This window comes from Aythya ferina (genome assembly GCF_964211825.1).
Source record: "Aythya ferina genome assembly, chromosome: 5".
Taxonomy (NCBI): Eukaryota; Metazoa; Chordata; class Aves; order Anseriformes; family Anatidae; genus Aythya; species Aythya ferina.
In genome coordinates, this window is record NC_140301.1 from 5,348,129 (window position 1) to 5,360,813 (window position 12,685).

General features: G+C 37.6%; 1 protein-coding gene across 4 annotated transcripts in view; it reads right to left on the reverse strand.

The window, feature by feature from the left end:
- Positions 1-12,685, reverse strand: part of PIK3C2A (phosphatidylinositol-4-phosphate 3-kinase catalytic subunit type 2 alpha) — a 45,851-nt gene that overhangs the window by 18,400 nt on the left and 14,766 nt on the right. For all 4 annotated transcript variants that reach the window (XM_084521903.1, XM_084521906.1, XM_084521904.1 and 1 more), the window contains exons 3-12: positions 10,506-10,606; positions 9,049-9,206; positions 7,673-7,793; positions 6,918-7,029; positions 6,579-6,658; positions 6,402-6,465; positions 3,859-4,002; positions 1,728-1,770; positions 1,428-1,641; positions 1,197-1,319 (exon numbers count right to left, since the gene is read on the reverse strand). In XM_084521903.1, coding sequence (XP_084378029.1) covers positions 1,197-1,319; positions 1,428-1,641; positions 1,728-1,770; positions 3,859-4,002; positions 6,402-6,465; positions 6,579-6,658; positions 6,918-7,029; positions 7,673-7,793; positions 9,049-9,206; positions 10,506-10,606 — 1,160 coding nt within the window. The remainder of the gene's footprint in view (positions 1-1,196; positions 1,320-1,427; positions 1,642-1,727; positions 1,771-3,858; positions 4,003-6,401; positions 6,466-6,578; positions 6,659-6,917; positions 7,030-7,672; positions 7,794-9,048; positions 9,207-10,505; positions 10,607-12,685) is intronic.

Here is a 12,685-nt window from a genome sequence, read left to right on the forward strand (position 1 = left end):
CACCAGACCAAACCCAGCAATCCCATCGAAAGCAGCTGAAGATCACACACCCCACTGGACAACTTGAGTTTTGTTTACAGGTTTTTCACTGCTTAAAGCGTTCTGTGATTTTCTGTAATTTTTTGCATTGTATTTTGGCGCGGTATCAGAGCACACTACTAAGCCAGTTACAATACAAAAGACCACAATTGTACTAAGCACCTTATAAGCAGCCTGTTTAACATCTTTCCCTGTACTACACTGTCACTTGTCAGCAAAAGACCTGACAATTAATTCATTGCAATATCAGAAAAAAAAAAAAAAAAGAAAAAAAGTGGCCAGAGTACTCTCTGGAGGCATGTATTCCAGAACCTGAAACTTTCATTCCTGGCCTGAAATAATTTGTCACTGCAGACTTCTGGAGTATTCCTTGGAGTCCATCTCTGACCTTTAAAAATAGTCAGGGAAAGAGAAATAAGGAAACATGGGAGCTCATCTGACACCTCAGTTATGCAGACTGCCTGGTAACTACGAAGTCAAAAAGAGTAACTTGTGTGTAGATAATGAAAAGTGTTTTCCCCTCTCAGATACCACCTGCCATCCTCTTTCTCTGCATGCTCCTGCTTCCTCCTTTCCTACCCTTTTCCCCTGCCCCATAAAAAGAGCCCTAACTTTAGCAGCTCGAACCAGACCTTCTCATAAGCTATAGACAGATACTCTAAGTACTTATGCATCTGATCTCTTTATAGAAACAATCCTCAATTAGATTTATTAATTAGATACGAAGTTGTTGTGACATATTTGGAACAAAAAACTATTCAGCATTAATGTCAATAAAAGTCAGCTGCTTTCCCTCCCCATTTAGATAATCTGAGCACTGCTTAAAAGCAAGCTTTATTCATCCTTCTTTAAGCAGTGCAAGCTGTTCCCATTACAAAGAATGCTATGACCTTCCCAACTCATTATAGTTGTATACTATAAATAAATTAGCACAGGGCGCCTGTCCAGAATTTCCATTCCCAGTTTTAAAACGCAGGGCAAAATACCATTCAGAATAATATTTCTGATTTCGCTCTCAAGTCTCACACACAGTTCTTTCAACACTTTGGAAGCAAGAGCTGATTCAATTAGCATACTCAGCAGCCAGCTAGGTAGGTATTACCTAAAACAAAGTATTTTGTGGAGGGAGTGGTGGTTAGCATTCTAAAATCACTTACAGTTCATCCCATTTAATCAAGTAGAAGAAGTTCTTGTATGTGCCAACCTTCTTGGACTGAACAGGTTTGAACAGATCTTTTCCATTGTGTGTCAGAGAACAAATCAAGTAGTATTTTTCATAACTGAACAAGGAAAAGAAAACAAACAAAAAGTAAACAAAAAGTAACTCCACAAAATAAAAAAAAATAATAAAAAAAAAGGATGAATTTTACAACTAAGGAATTACTTACTTTGCTACCCAACCAGGAAAAATCCCATGTGCAGCAAACACTGTGAACTGGAGATGCTCCGTGGCAGTCCATGCTTCCTTCGTACTCTTATCTTTTGGAGAAATTGCTGCTGAACTGCTGCTACACAAATTCATGTGGAGTTGCAGAAGGGCCTCAACTGCTCTTGTTAACTGGTCTATACTCACTTTCAGAGGGCTTTCAGGCTGTAGTGAACCTAATTTATAAGTTACCGTTAATGTGCATCTGCCTAAAATAGCCACCTTAGAGCAATTTTAAATAAAATTAAAGAACTTTACTCACCAGATGAACTCTTGCTAGGGTCATCGCCACATTTTAAGGATACCTACACAGTAAATTAGAGTAAACTTCAGTAACAAGAAGCCTATACTCATTTGCCATTGCCCTTAAATCTGTCTTCTCCAGAAATTACAAAACATCTAAATTAGGGCCATATCTGGGTTTATGCACCATACCTTTTATTTAATTACAGTTCCTCAAGAGCTAACAGGCAGTGTCAAAATTTCCCTGTCATGTAGTAACCACACACTAAGTTCAAAAGCAAACGTTTTGTCAAGTCACAACTATCCTGACATCCCTAGTGAACTTTAAAAAAAACAAGCTACGTTGGAATATTGCTCAGGATACTCTCTCTTCCCCGAGTAAAGAGGAAACTCAGGGCTGTTGCAGATGAAAGCAGAAGCTGGTAGCTCCAGTACCAACAATTTAAGTCTAACAGCTGTTTTGTGGCATTTGTTAAGGCATCTTTGTAGGCATAGTTACCCTAAGTTTTCTGAATTAAAAAGAAAGTTAACCTGAGGAAATCAAGGAGTCAGTACTGCCCCTATCTGCCGTGTTTGCTTCTTGGTCTGCTCAAATGGAAGTCTAAACACGATATGGTATCACAGCAATGTCTAGTCTCAGCAAGGACACTACTGCAGTCTACAGCTGACAAACCAATTATGGGAACTTACTCCCTTCAAATAAGAAAGGATTTCATGCCAAACCCAACTTTGATACAACTGAAACTTTTAATGAAAACTCAGCTGGTGATTGAAAAGCAAAACGTAATGAATTCCTCGACTTGCAGAATGAAAGCTCTCCTTACACCTTCCATGCATTAACTGAGCACCTTGTCAACATTAAGTTTCAACTGGCAAAAAATTCTGCTAAAATAAACAAAAATAAACCTAGAGGTGTGAGGTAAGGGGATCACATCTTTTTCCCCCCCTCAGAAGAACTGCTGTGTCTCCACCACACTTGAGGTAATCCAAGTCCTTTGGATGGCAAGGTGCCCAACACTGGTGGCACAGCGCTACGGATGTCATTTTCTACTTGAGAATCTACTATTTTCTTCTACATTTTTGGCCACTGCATTGACCCACAAACCAATTACTAAAGAAAAAGCACACACAAACAGTATCTTACACAAGGTTTTGATAGGTTTCTGAAAGTAATCCTTCATATACATTGCCATTCAAGCCAGTTTTCATCACAAGAAAATTGAAGGTTTTTACTGATAAAGAGGTACTTGTTTCAAATTCTGCTGGGATAGCATCTCTTGTGGAAGTTATTTTTACAATGCAGTCTAATTATTTGTACAGTTTTCTCCTATCAAAAAAACAAACACTGGAGAAATACATGTTGTATTTCCCTAGGCTTTTACACCAATTTCATGTATTCGTCTGCAAGAATTTTAGTGCTGGTGACAGCTATATTTATTCAGACTGCATTTTGCAAAACTTCAGCTCAGTATTCCAAATATATCACTACACTGATGAAGCCAAAAAAAGCAACAACAGCAGCACGGGAATCATCACTCTCTCTAATATGACAACAAGAGAGCAGAAATGGCATTACAAGACTACTTAGCTTTTTTCTTTGCATACTTTTTGCTTTAGTGACTTTATGACAAAGTGATGCGAGGCCAATTCTGCTCAAATCACCTGCTTGTGGTAAGCCAGTTTTATCACATTCTGCACTACTGGAGAAATTTTATTTTTGCCCACATGCTCAGGAATGCAGGAACATGGACTGCTAGAGTTTTAAAACGTTGTTACTATTCACATAAATACTGCACAAAAATATACAACATGTGAATTCCTCATCTAAGTGTAACTGCATTGATTTCAGAGAGCATGAGCTAGCTGTCAGTTTCCCTGGTCAGATTTAACAGCATCTGCTGTGACTTTAAAACTAGGTTAAAGTTGCTGTTTGGAACAAGAAGGGATTCCAAGACCAGGTGATTAATGCATTAATAGCTAATTGTTAAAATAAATTGATGTCACCAAATAAAATAAATAAAAAACACAATCAAAAACATAACCCTGACTGAACTGCTGTCAATATTTGCAGCTACTGGAGATTATGAAATAATACTCATTGCTGTTAGAAAGCATACCTCAGAACACAATTTATCGTGTTAAAAGTTTACCTCGGTGTTTTTAGTCCTTGGAAGATTAACAGCCCTCCTTAGCTTCTTTACTGATTCCGTTATTGCAGGAGTCTCTACGCCATCCAATGTGGAACAGATTTTTCTGACAGTCTTAATTAATTGATCCACTGCTTTATGCTGGTTCTAATAAGGAATGTATGAAAGAACAGATTGAGCTGATCACAATCGTTCAACCCAGTGTTTCTTTAAACTTTTTTTTTTATTTTTTAGAATGAATTGCCAAGACAATTTTATTATGAGACCCACTTCTCAATTAAATAAAACGATGTAACAATGTGGTTAAACAAAAAGTCTCAGTACTGAGAATTTTCTTGTAGCTCCGTTACCAGTGCCATAAAACCAGGACTAGTACAGATTCCAGCATGGTGTCCCTAGAAACATATGGTTTCCCATCATTTTTCCATTAAGTTCTAAGCAGGTAAGTACTGCCTAATGAGATACTAAGCTCAAATTCCCACATGATGTTTAAAAAAAGCATAGTTTGAAAATATTCAATTAGTGTGAGGAAGGAATCATGCTAAAGCAGCAGCTTTTCAATTTCAGCCCTCTTAAACAGGTAGATTCAAGATACATACACTACAGTATAACTTCCATAATGGAACATTTCTCTTTTTGACTTCACTTTAACACATTGTTTGAAAAATGTTTGTTCCAACTGTTGCCATGCATATCACAAAGCTTAAATAGTTCTTACAGGTGAAGCAATGGCAAACTGCCATCCTGGAGAAGGAAAGGAAGGCAGATTGTACACGATTGTACACTTATCTGGAATCTCCTAATATTGCCTTCCTCCTCTTCTTCAGAGAGAATAAAAAATGCCTAATTTAAATCCAAAGAATCTCAGATTTTCTTTTAATATAAGCAAAGTCTTCAGAATGAAATCTCTTTACTTTTAAAAAGGCTTAAGGTATAGGGACCTTCCACAATCACTTTTGAGCAGTTAGTATAATATTCTCTTCTTAAGACGTAAACTGGTTCCTTACACCCACACACACACACACACTTTCTCCTCCAACATTCCTGCAAATGGATAACAAAGCAGCCATTTGAATTAAAAAATGGGACTGGCAGTTACCTGGCAACAATTAACTTCGTCCTGGTTTGAAAATAACCATGAAAGTTGGAAAACAATGCAAATATTTAAGCCTACTTTGAAAACTAACACTTTGAAGATAATGGCTGTTTGGCACATGACAAGCGAAGTCTCCACTGTTATCTTCCTCACAGGATCTCAAATTCATTAAAAGTTAGCTGCTGCATTTTTATATGTCCATAGATGTGAAATCAAAGGCTAAATACAAGTGATTTGCAGATCACTTTTACCCTGCTTCTCTGATTAGCAAGCTTCAGCTACTGAGTACGTACATAAATTCACTTCAGGAAGTATTAAAATCAAATGCAGTAACTGCTGGTATCTGGACCTAGTCATCACTTACAAGATCCATCTCCCACCTTCGGAACTACCTCGTGGTTAGAGTAGAAACTAAATCTGATTCGTGATGTTTTGCATTCCTCATCTCAGCCTGTGAAATTGCAGTTAAACAACCAAGCTGAGGCAGCTGCAAGAGCAAAGCAACAAAAACACCACCATCTCAAGGAGCACTAATATCTCATTATTCTACAACAAAACTGTGTTCAGAACTGCCCCTGAAAATGTGGTGAACCACCAAAGGCATTAGAAAATCCTATGATTGAATGGTATTAAGGGGATATGTAAATAGCAGACAAAAAAAAAAAAAAAGCAGAAAAAAAGCTTGTTGAGACCTGCACTCCTGGAAAGGCAATAAAACAGACTTCCTCACGATGTTTTTCATTTCCACCAAGGCACTCATTTTACGACTCTTCCTTACAGAAACCGTTTAAGAAACATACTTCTTATAGAAGCTATCTGAGGTTTCAGTCTCCGCTTTACATTACTCTCAGGAGTTAAACAAAGACAGTCCTTCCAGAAATGAGCAAAGTAGGTCATCATCTTTCCTTTTGCATTTGGGAAATTACTCCAAATTATTGCACATCGACTTGCTTTAGCTTACTTGTGATACAGTGAAATAGCCACTGATTTTGACATTGTATTTTAAATGAACTCAATAGTCTTACGTGAAGCATAACCAACTTCACTGTTCCAAACAAGCTTCACCTCTAACTCCCACTGTGCACAAGCATTACTGCTAACTTGTGTAAATTTTTATGATACCAATATACCCTTCACGAATAACAACCGATAGTCAAGATTCAGACCTTTTTCCCTAAATTAATCTCTTCCAACATTTTTGAGGAAAAGGTTTTGCATTCCAGAACTTGGGAGACACATTGATAGTTGCGATGATTAGGTAATGATTACTTTGCAAGAAAAGCTAGAAAGAAAACTGAAAAGCAATGCAAAAATCCATGATTCCAAATTTCTGACAGCTTGTTCAGGTCTATAGTTTCCCCAAGGCAAGAAAGTCTATTTCCTCCAACTATCTTATCTGTAAGTGTTCTCACGCTACTTTTGGTTCAGCAATAATTTAAAACGAACTTACCTCATTTTTAAGAGCTATTTCAGTTTGCTTATGATAGACTTCAAGAAGCTCTTCAAGAGAACACCTGCAAGAAATAATAATTGTTGAACACCACTGCAAGAGTGTAACATAACCTCAAGACAGAAATTCAGCAGCGCGCTTGGTAATGAAAAAAAAACAAACACATAATATTATTACCTTATAATAGGTTCTCTGAAAGGCTTTTCTACTTTGTAAAGGTGTTTGGTTAGGTGTATGGGTGTTCTGTCATCTTCCTCCTGCAGTTAAGATATTAGATATTCAGTCCAGTTCCCAACTTCCTATAATTCCTAACACTGTTTTAGAAATCTCATTGCTAATACCTGAGGAAGGGGAAGGATGCAAAGTGGTCTCTCAAAGACAAAAAGAAATAACTAGCTGGTAGCCTAAGAAAGGTGTACACATTGACACGGGGGGGAAACTGGATCCATCAACTCTGACACAAACTCCCATACTCTTCAAGGTTTATACTGCTGTTGCATTTTAGGAGGTACTTACTGTTCGTGCCAGACCCCTGCATATTACGCTGTGAGTCACGAGCTGCAGTTTAATTTCTGTATCCCATTTCCGACAGTTCTGAATATATTCATGGCTTCCTACACAGTGCTTACTGTTAAACAAATGAAAGCAATAGTTATTTACACCAAAAATATTCACTGTTTCTCAGGGATCTGACGTGGAATATTTAAGGCCACCTGTTGGGCTCACAATAAGAAAATGGTAAATCAGGCTCCACATCGTACTTCTTCACAGAGTTTTTCACTTCTCTGGAAGTTCTAGAATACTATTACAGATAGCTACATTTTTGCTAAAGGTCTTAACTACTGTGGTTAACATTGAAAGCAAATATTCAAATCCAGAAAACCAATGGGGATTTGCAAGCCATTAGTTTTGAAAGAATTCAGATTATTTCAGCTTAGAAATTGTCAGCAGATTTTTTTTCCCCCCTGACTGTTGGGACTTAAAGAGCAGCTGAAAACTATAACATTCATCTATAGAAAAGATCTAGAAATCTGCATCTGAAAAAAACAACTGTGTTCAACACAACAGATGGCAGATTAGAATAGACTTCTAGGAAGATGTTAAGAACCTAATTTGCTGTATACCACAGCAACTCTAAGGACTTCTGATCTTTGTGCAAAACATTTTGAAGATTTCTGCTCTCACACATTTAATCGTTAAAAATATACTTGCCAATAACTGTGCCATGAAAAAGTACGATGTTAAACATTAATGAAAAAGGGTTTGCTTACTTCTGTAAGACTTCTTCTTGGCCACAGACTTTCAGGATATAGCTGCCAATGTCCACTTCACTCAAGTCATCGTGCACCCAGCAAAGTGCCTGCATTATTATAAGCTCAACAGGGGAACTCACTGTTCAAAGGAAATTACATCTACAAGTTAAATATAGGTGTACTGCAAATGAATTTAAGCATAGTTCACCAACAAGTTGTAGCTGTTCGTTATTTAAATTTATTTTTATATTCATAGAAGACTTATGCTTTTATAATCTCCTAAATTTCATCATTTGAAATCTTCACGTTTTACTGCAAACAAAGGTATATTCTAAAGCCTGCCAGAAATGAATCAATCCTCTTATGATACAGTGTAGTCACTTGACTAAAAGTACAAAACCAGCTAATTTGCAACATGCTTTGCAGTTTTTACACCAGAAAAGTGTGTTATTTTATTAATAAGATGGCCTTATTCATCAAGTTGTATGTTTTAACACAGAAGGTTTAAGTGCACAATGCTCCCTAAACTTCCCTACCTACTTTCTGATCATCTTTAAATCATCTGCCAACAATATTAAATGCTTCGATATTCCCTAAAAACACTATATGGAGGCATTTTGTTTTTTCAGCAGGATCCTCAGTGGTTTTTTTTTTTGTTGTTTAGCAGTATCAGTTATCACCAAGAGCTACCTGAAGCTGATGGCATCCAGAGTTACAGCCTTAATACAGACAGGCCGTGCAGTGTTGACTGCACAGAGAATGTGAATTTTTGTACAAGGCAAACCTAAAAGTTCCATTCCAAGATAATATGCCTGGTTACCCAGGAACTTGGCCAGCTAGTTGCAGCACAACAAGCTAGTATTACTTTAGTATTTATGTTCATAAGTACATACTGAACTCGCATGGTAGCTAGTATAATTTCAGTGTTTATTCTCATTTCCCAACAGCCATTCGTCTGAATTTCCAGATAACCTGACATAGCTTTATTCCAGCATACATTTCAATACAAACTTGATGAAACTTAACAGCTCATTTCCCCTCTGCCCGCCCCCCAAATTACCATGAAGTAGGTAATTTGGTTTGTTAGGTCAAACCCTAGAAAATCTGGTCTTAATATTCCTCGTTTTGGATAGAACTGGGCTCCTGTTTGGCTGTTTTACTTTTTAAAAAAAAAAACGTTTCGTTTTGTCAGCTTCTAAATATCTTCTGATGGATGGAAGCAGTGACCCACATGTAGGTTCTTTCTTCAATTACCTTTTTCACATTCCCCACAAACAATCCACACACCTGAGACCTAGGGATTATAAAAACTGAAAGCCTGTAGAAGGCGTGCAGTCTCAGCCCACCATTCTGAGCCTTACAAGTAAGTTCCAGTTCAGAAAGTAGAAACATACCATCGCATGTAAAAGTTACTGGTTGCTGGAATCCTTGGATTTCTATAGAAACCTTGATACTGGCACTCTCCCCACTTATATTTCTTTGCAGCATGATTGGACTCAGCACAAAGCCTGGATTTGTTTGCTGATCAGCATATGGAAACTTGGTCCTCAATCTGTAAATAGAAAAAGTTTATAAAGCATTGCAATGGTTTATGACTAAAGCAAAAGAACATTATAATAACCTCAAACCAAAGCAGTAAAGAATGCCTATTGCTCTTACCTAAACTGTATATACAAAAACATTTAATTTTTCTACTCCCAACAGAACGCTGCCCACAATAATTATGTGTCAGTGGTTAGAGGGGAAAAAAATAGTTTTTAATTAGGCAGCGTTTTCATATAGCTTAAAATACTTAATAGGTCAACGCTTACAGGACATACCCAGATTCTGTAGAAGCTTAGCTCTAAAACAGTTTTGAAAAAGCTAATCTACAACTTTTGCCTAAAACTGAGTTAAAAAAGAAAAAAAAAAAAAAAAAGGCTAATTTCTTTCATGTACAAAAGACCACAAGAACTCTTTATATGTTAAATTTGTGGAAGTCTAAATACTACTCAGAAGTTCAGATTAAACCGTAGAATTTGATAAAGAGGCTTAAATTAGGGGAAAGGCTGTTCCTTAGGACACAAACAACATAGAACATGTTCACCTAGTAATGAATAGACAGTACTGTGATAACTGCTTTTTATCTTCCTTGGTATCTTATTTAAGACATTCCACTACCCCATCAAAGCAGGAACAAGTTTAGGATTCGTATTTGTTTTTGTCAGATTTTTCTTACAGAGCTTCACTTGTGGAAGCAAAAAAAAACAACCAAACAAAAAAAAACAAACCAACCAAACAAACAGAAAAAAAAAAAAATCAAAAATGGGTATTTAAGATTTAGAAAGCCGTTTGAGTTGTAGGATTTGCTGAGGTGTATCAGTAAAGAAAAAGACAGAGTTCTTTCCAAATAACTTATATTGAAAAACAGTAATATAGAGGGATATAAAGATTTATGCAGATACAAAAAATATATATATATTTTGAGAGTAAAAATAAAAAGTATTGTAAAAACAAGGAAAAAAATGAGAGGAAAATCTACAACTGTAGAAGGTAACAGGACCAAAAGAATAAAAAGGAGACAGGATCACTCAAGAAAACTTCATACTACTGAAAACCTTAAGAATTTTGTTGCATTTTTGAAAACCATGACAAAAACCGGAGAAACTGGAACAAGCAAAGGGAAAAAAAAAACAAAAACACATACCAAAAACCTGCCTCATCAAGCAAAAATAACCCCAAAACCTGGTACTGACCCTGTCAAACTGAAACCTTCTGACTGAATTTGATTTTTCCAACACAAAAGTAATAATGATTTATTTAACTTCGTTTTCTTCTTCTGAAAGTTAATTTAATTTCAGCAATTTCTTACTTTGTAACTGTTTGAGAAAAAGCTGACAGTTCTTGATTCTGCCCTTCAATTTCTTGGAGAAGTGCATTTTCTGTCAGCAAACCAGTGGTCCCATTGTCTTTCTGCAAGTCAAAGAAAATACAGTGTTTAAGTAACTGCTAACATATTCCTAGAGCCTACAAAGTCACATGTAGCAGACAGAATTTCAGATACCTGGGGTTTATTATTAGTTTTGTCTATTTACATAGTGAAAAAAATGCATCGTTATCAACTTGAAAAGTAAACATTCACTGAACTAAAGAGTTCCTTAAAGAAATTGATTTATGTGACAGTATCAATACTAGTTAAGAGTAAGTTGCAAGCAAAACAGCTCCTGAGCTCTCAGCAGTGAGCAATTACAACAGGCACTTGGCCACACTTTGCTGGACGTGATGAGGAAGGCAAACGTTTTTCCTGCACTTCTGCCATTCAGCCTTCAGCAAGGAGCCCCACAAAGCACCATTACACACCAGCTTTGACTACCACCGCCTTCTCCTACAAAGCAGGAAAAGATAAATCATACCCTGGAGGGAAGCAGCATGCAGAACACAAACTGAGGGCTCATCCAGGGGTATCGAATTAGCGCTGTTTTAATCCCTTACGCCCCACAAGCCACCAGCAGCTCCCAAAGGTGCAAACTAGAACGCATCTCGAAGGGAATTAACTAGTTGAAATAGTGAACAACTACTTAACCAGTACATGGGTTGTTTATTACAAGCTGACACCGTGAGCTTAGCATCTCATTTCATTAGACAGTACTAGGCACCTGACGGAGTCATGGCAGGCTGAGGTAAGGCCTCACTAAGGCCTCATGCCTGGACCACCCGTAGACTGGGTTTTGCTCAACAACTTCACGTTTACATATTACAGCATTCACTTAAACATGACAATATACACAACCAATACATGTCATCTGAATTGCATTTCCATCTTGTTATTCCAGCTGAAACGTTGGGTTTATGAGCCAAAGGATCAATCCTGCGTGAGCAGACATTACTTGGACTGTGGCAAGTGACAAGAGCGGGAAAGCTACAAAGCCTGGAAAGAGATTCAGGAGCAGGCCTGAAGTTTCGAAAGCTTCGTCCTAACATCATGGATGAGTTGTAGCACACAAAAATAACTCCTGGCCAACTGCGTAAGACCGCTGACAAACCTGTGCTATTGTTTCCAGCACATGTATCCTTTATGCAATCGCACAAGAACAACAAAAAGCCCCACAAGGAAACAGGAAGCCAACACACCAAGCCAAAGGTAAACACCCTCGATAAAGAGCCAGGGAACTGCTGGGCAGAACTCAGCACAAAGCTCCCCAGGTCCAAACCCAGCAGCTGCTATACAAGCAGTGCATTTTCTGTTACAAATGTTAGATTTTCTGTGAGAAGTTCAGGGATACCAAGGAAGCACCCAGAGCACCTGACAACCCAACACCAGAGCACAGAAGCACCACACAAAGAGATTCCTTAAAAAAAGGAAATTCAAACATAATGAGCAAAGGAAAAAAAAAAAAAAAAAAAGTTCATTTGGTTATCCATAGTTCACCTCAGGGGCACATCTGGATGAGGAGAAAGATCTGAAGTTATCACAGACAGGCTTTGTTGGGAATGACCTCCTACCTACCTTTAAGAACATTAAATACCCACTTGCTTCTTTAGTTAAATTTCAATACTCGATTTTGATCATTTTCTTGGAAAATAGTGTCAGGAAGACAAGCTTTGGTAAACTACAAAATTTGTTAAAGCCCACTGAAGTCCCGAGGTGGGTGACTAGGTTCTCGGGCTACCAGCAGGATGTCAATTTCTTTACGTTCCAGATGAGCAAATTTCAGAGGTGCAAAAGCTATCAGCCAGCCAGGAAATAACTCCTAAGGTAGGACTTCAGGCCAAGCTAAACAAATAGCTACCTGACACAGAGGCCTCTTATCAGCACAGCCTGCAAAAATAGAAGTGCTCTGCAAATACAATTTCTCTTAGCATTCAAAAGAAATCCCACCAGTCAGTAAATGACCAAAAGTCAAATTAAGTTAGGTCCCCCAAGTATATAAAGCTTAAAGGCTCTGTGGAGAGGAATGGTAGAGAAGACAACATCTACACTAGGACAAAACACCTCTGCTTTCAGCAAGGAGAGAGATGAGCACTGAAGTATTTAAAGGGCAAATACCAAAC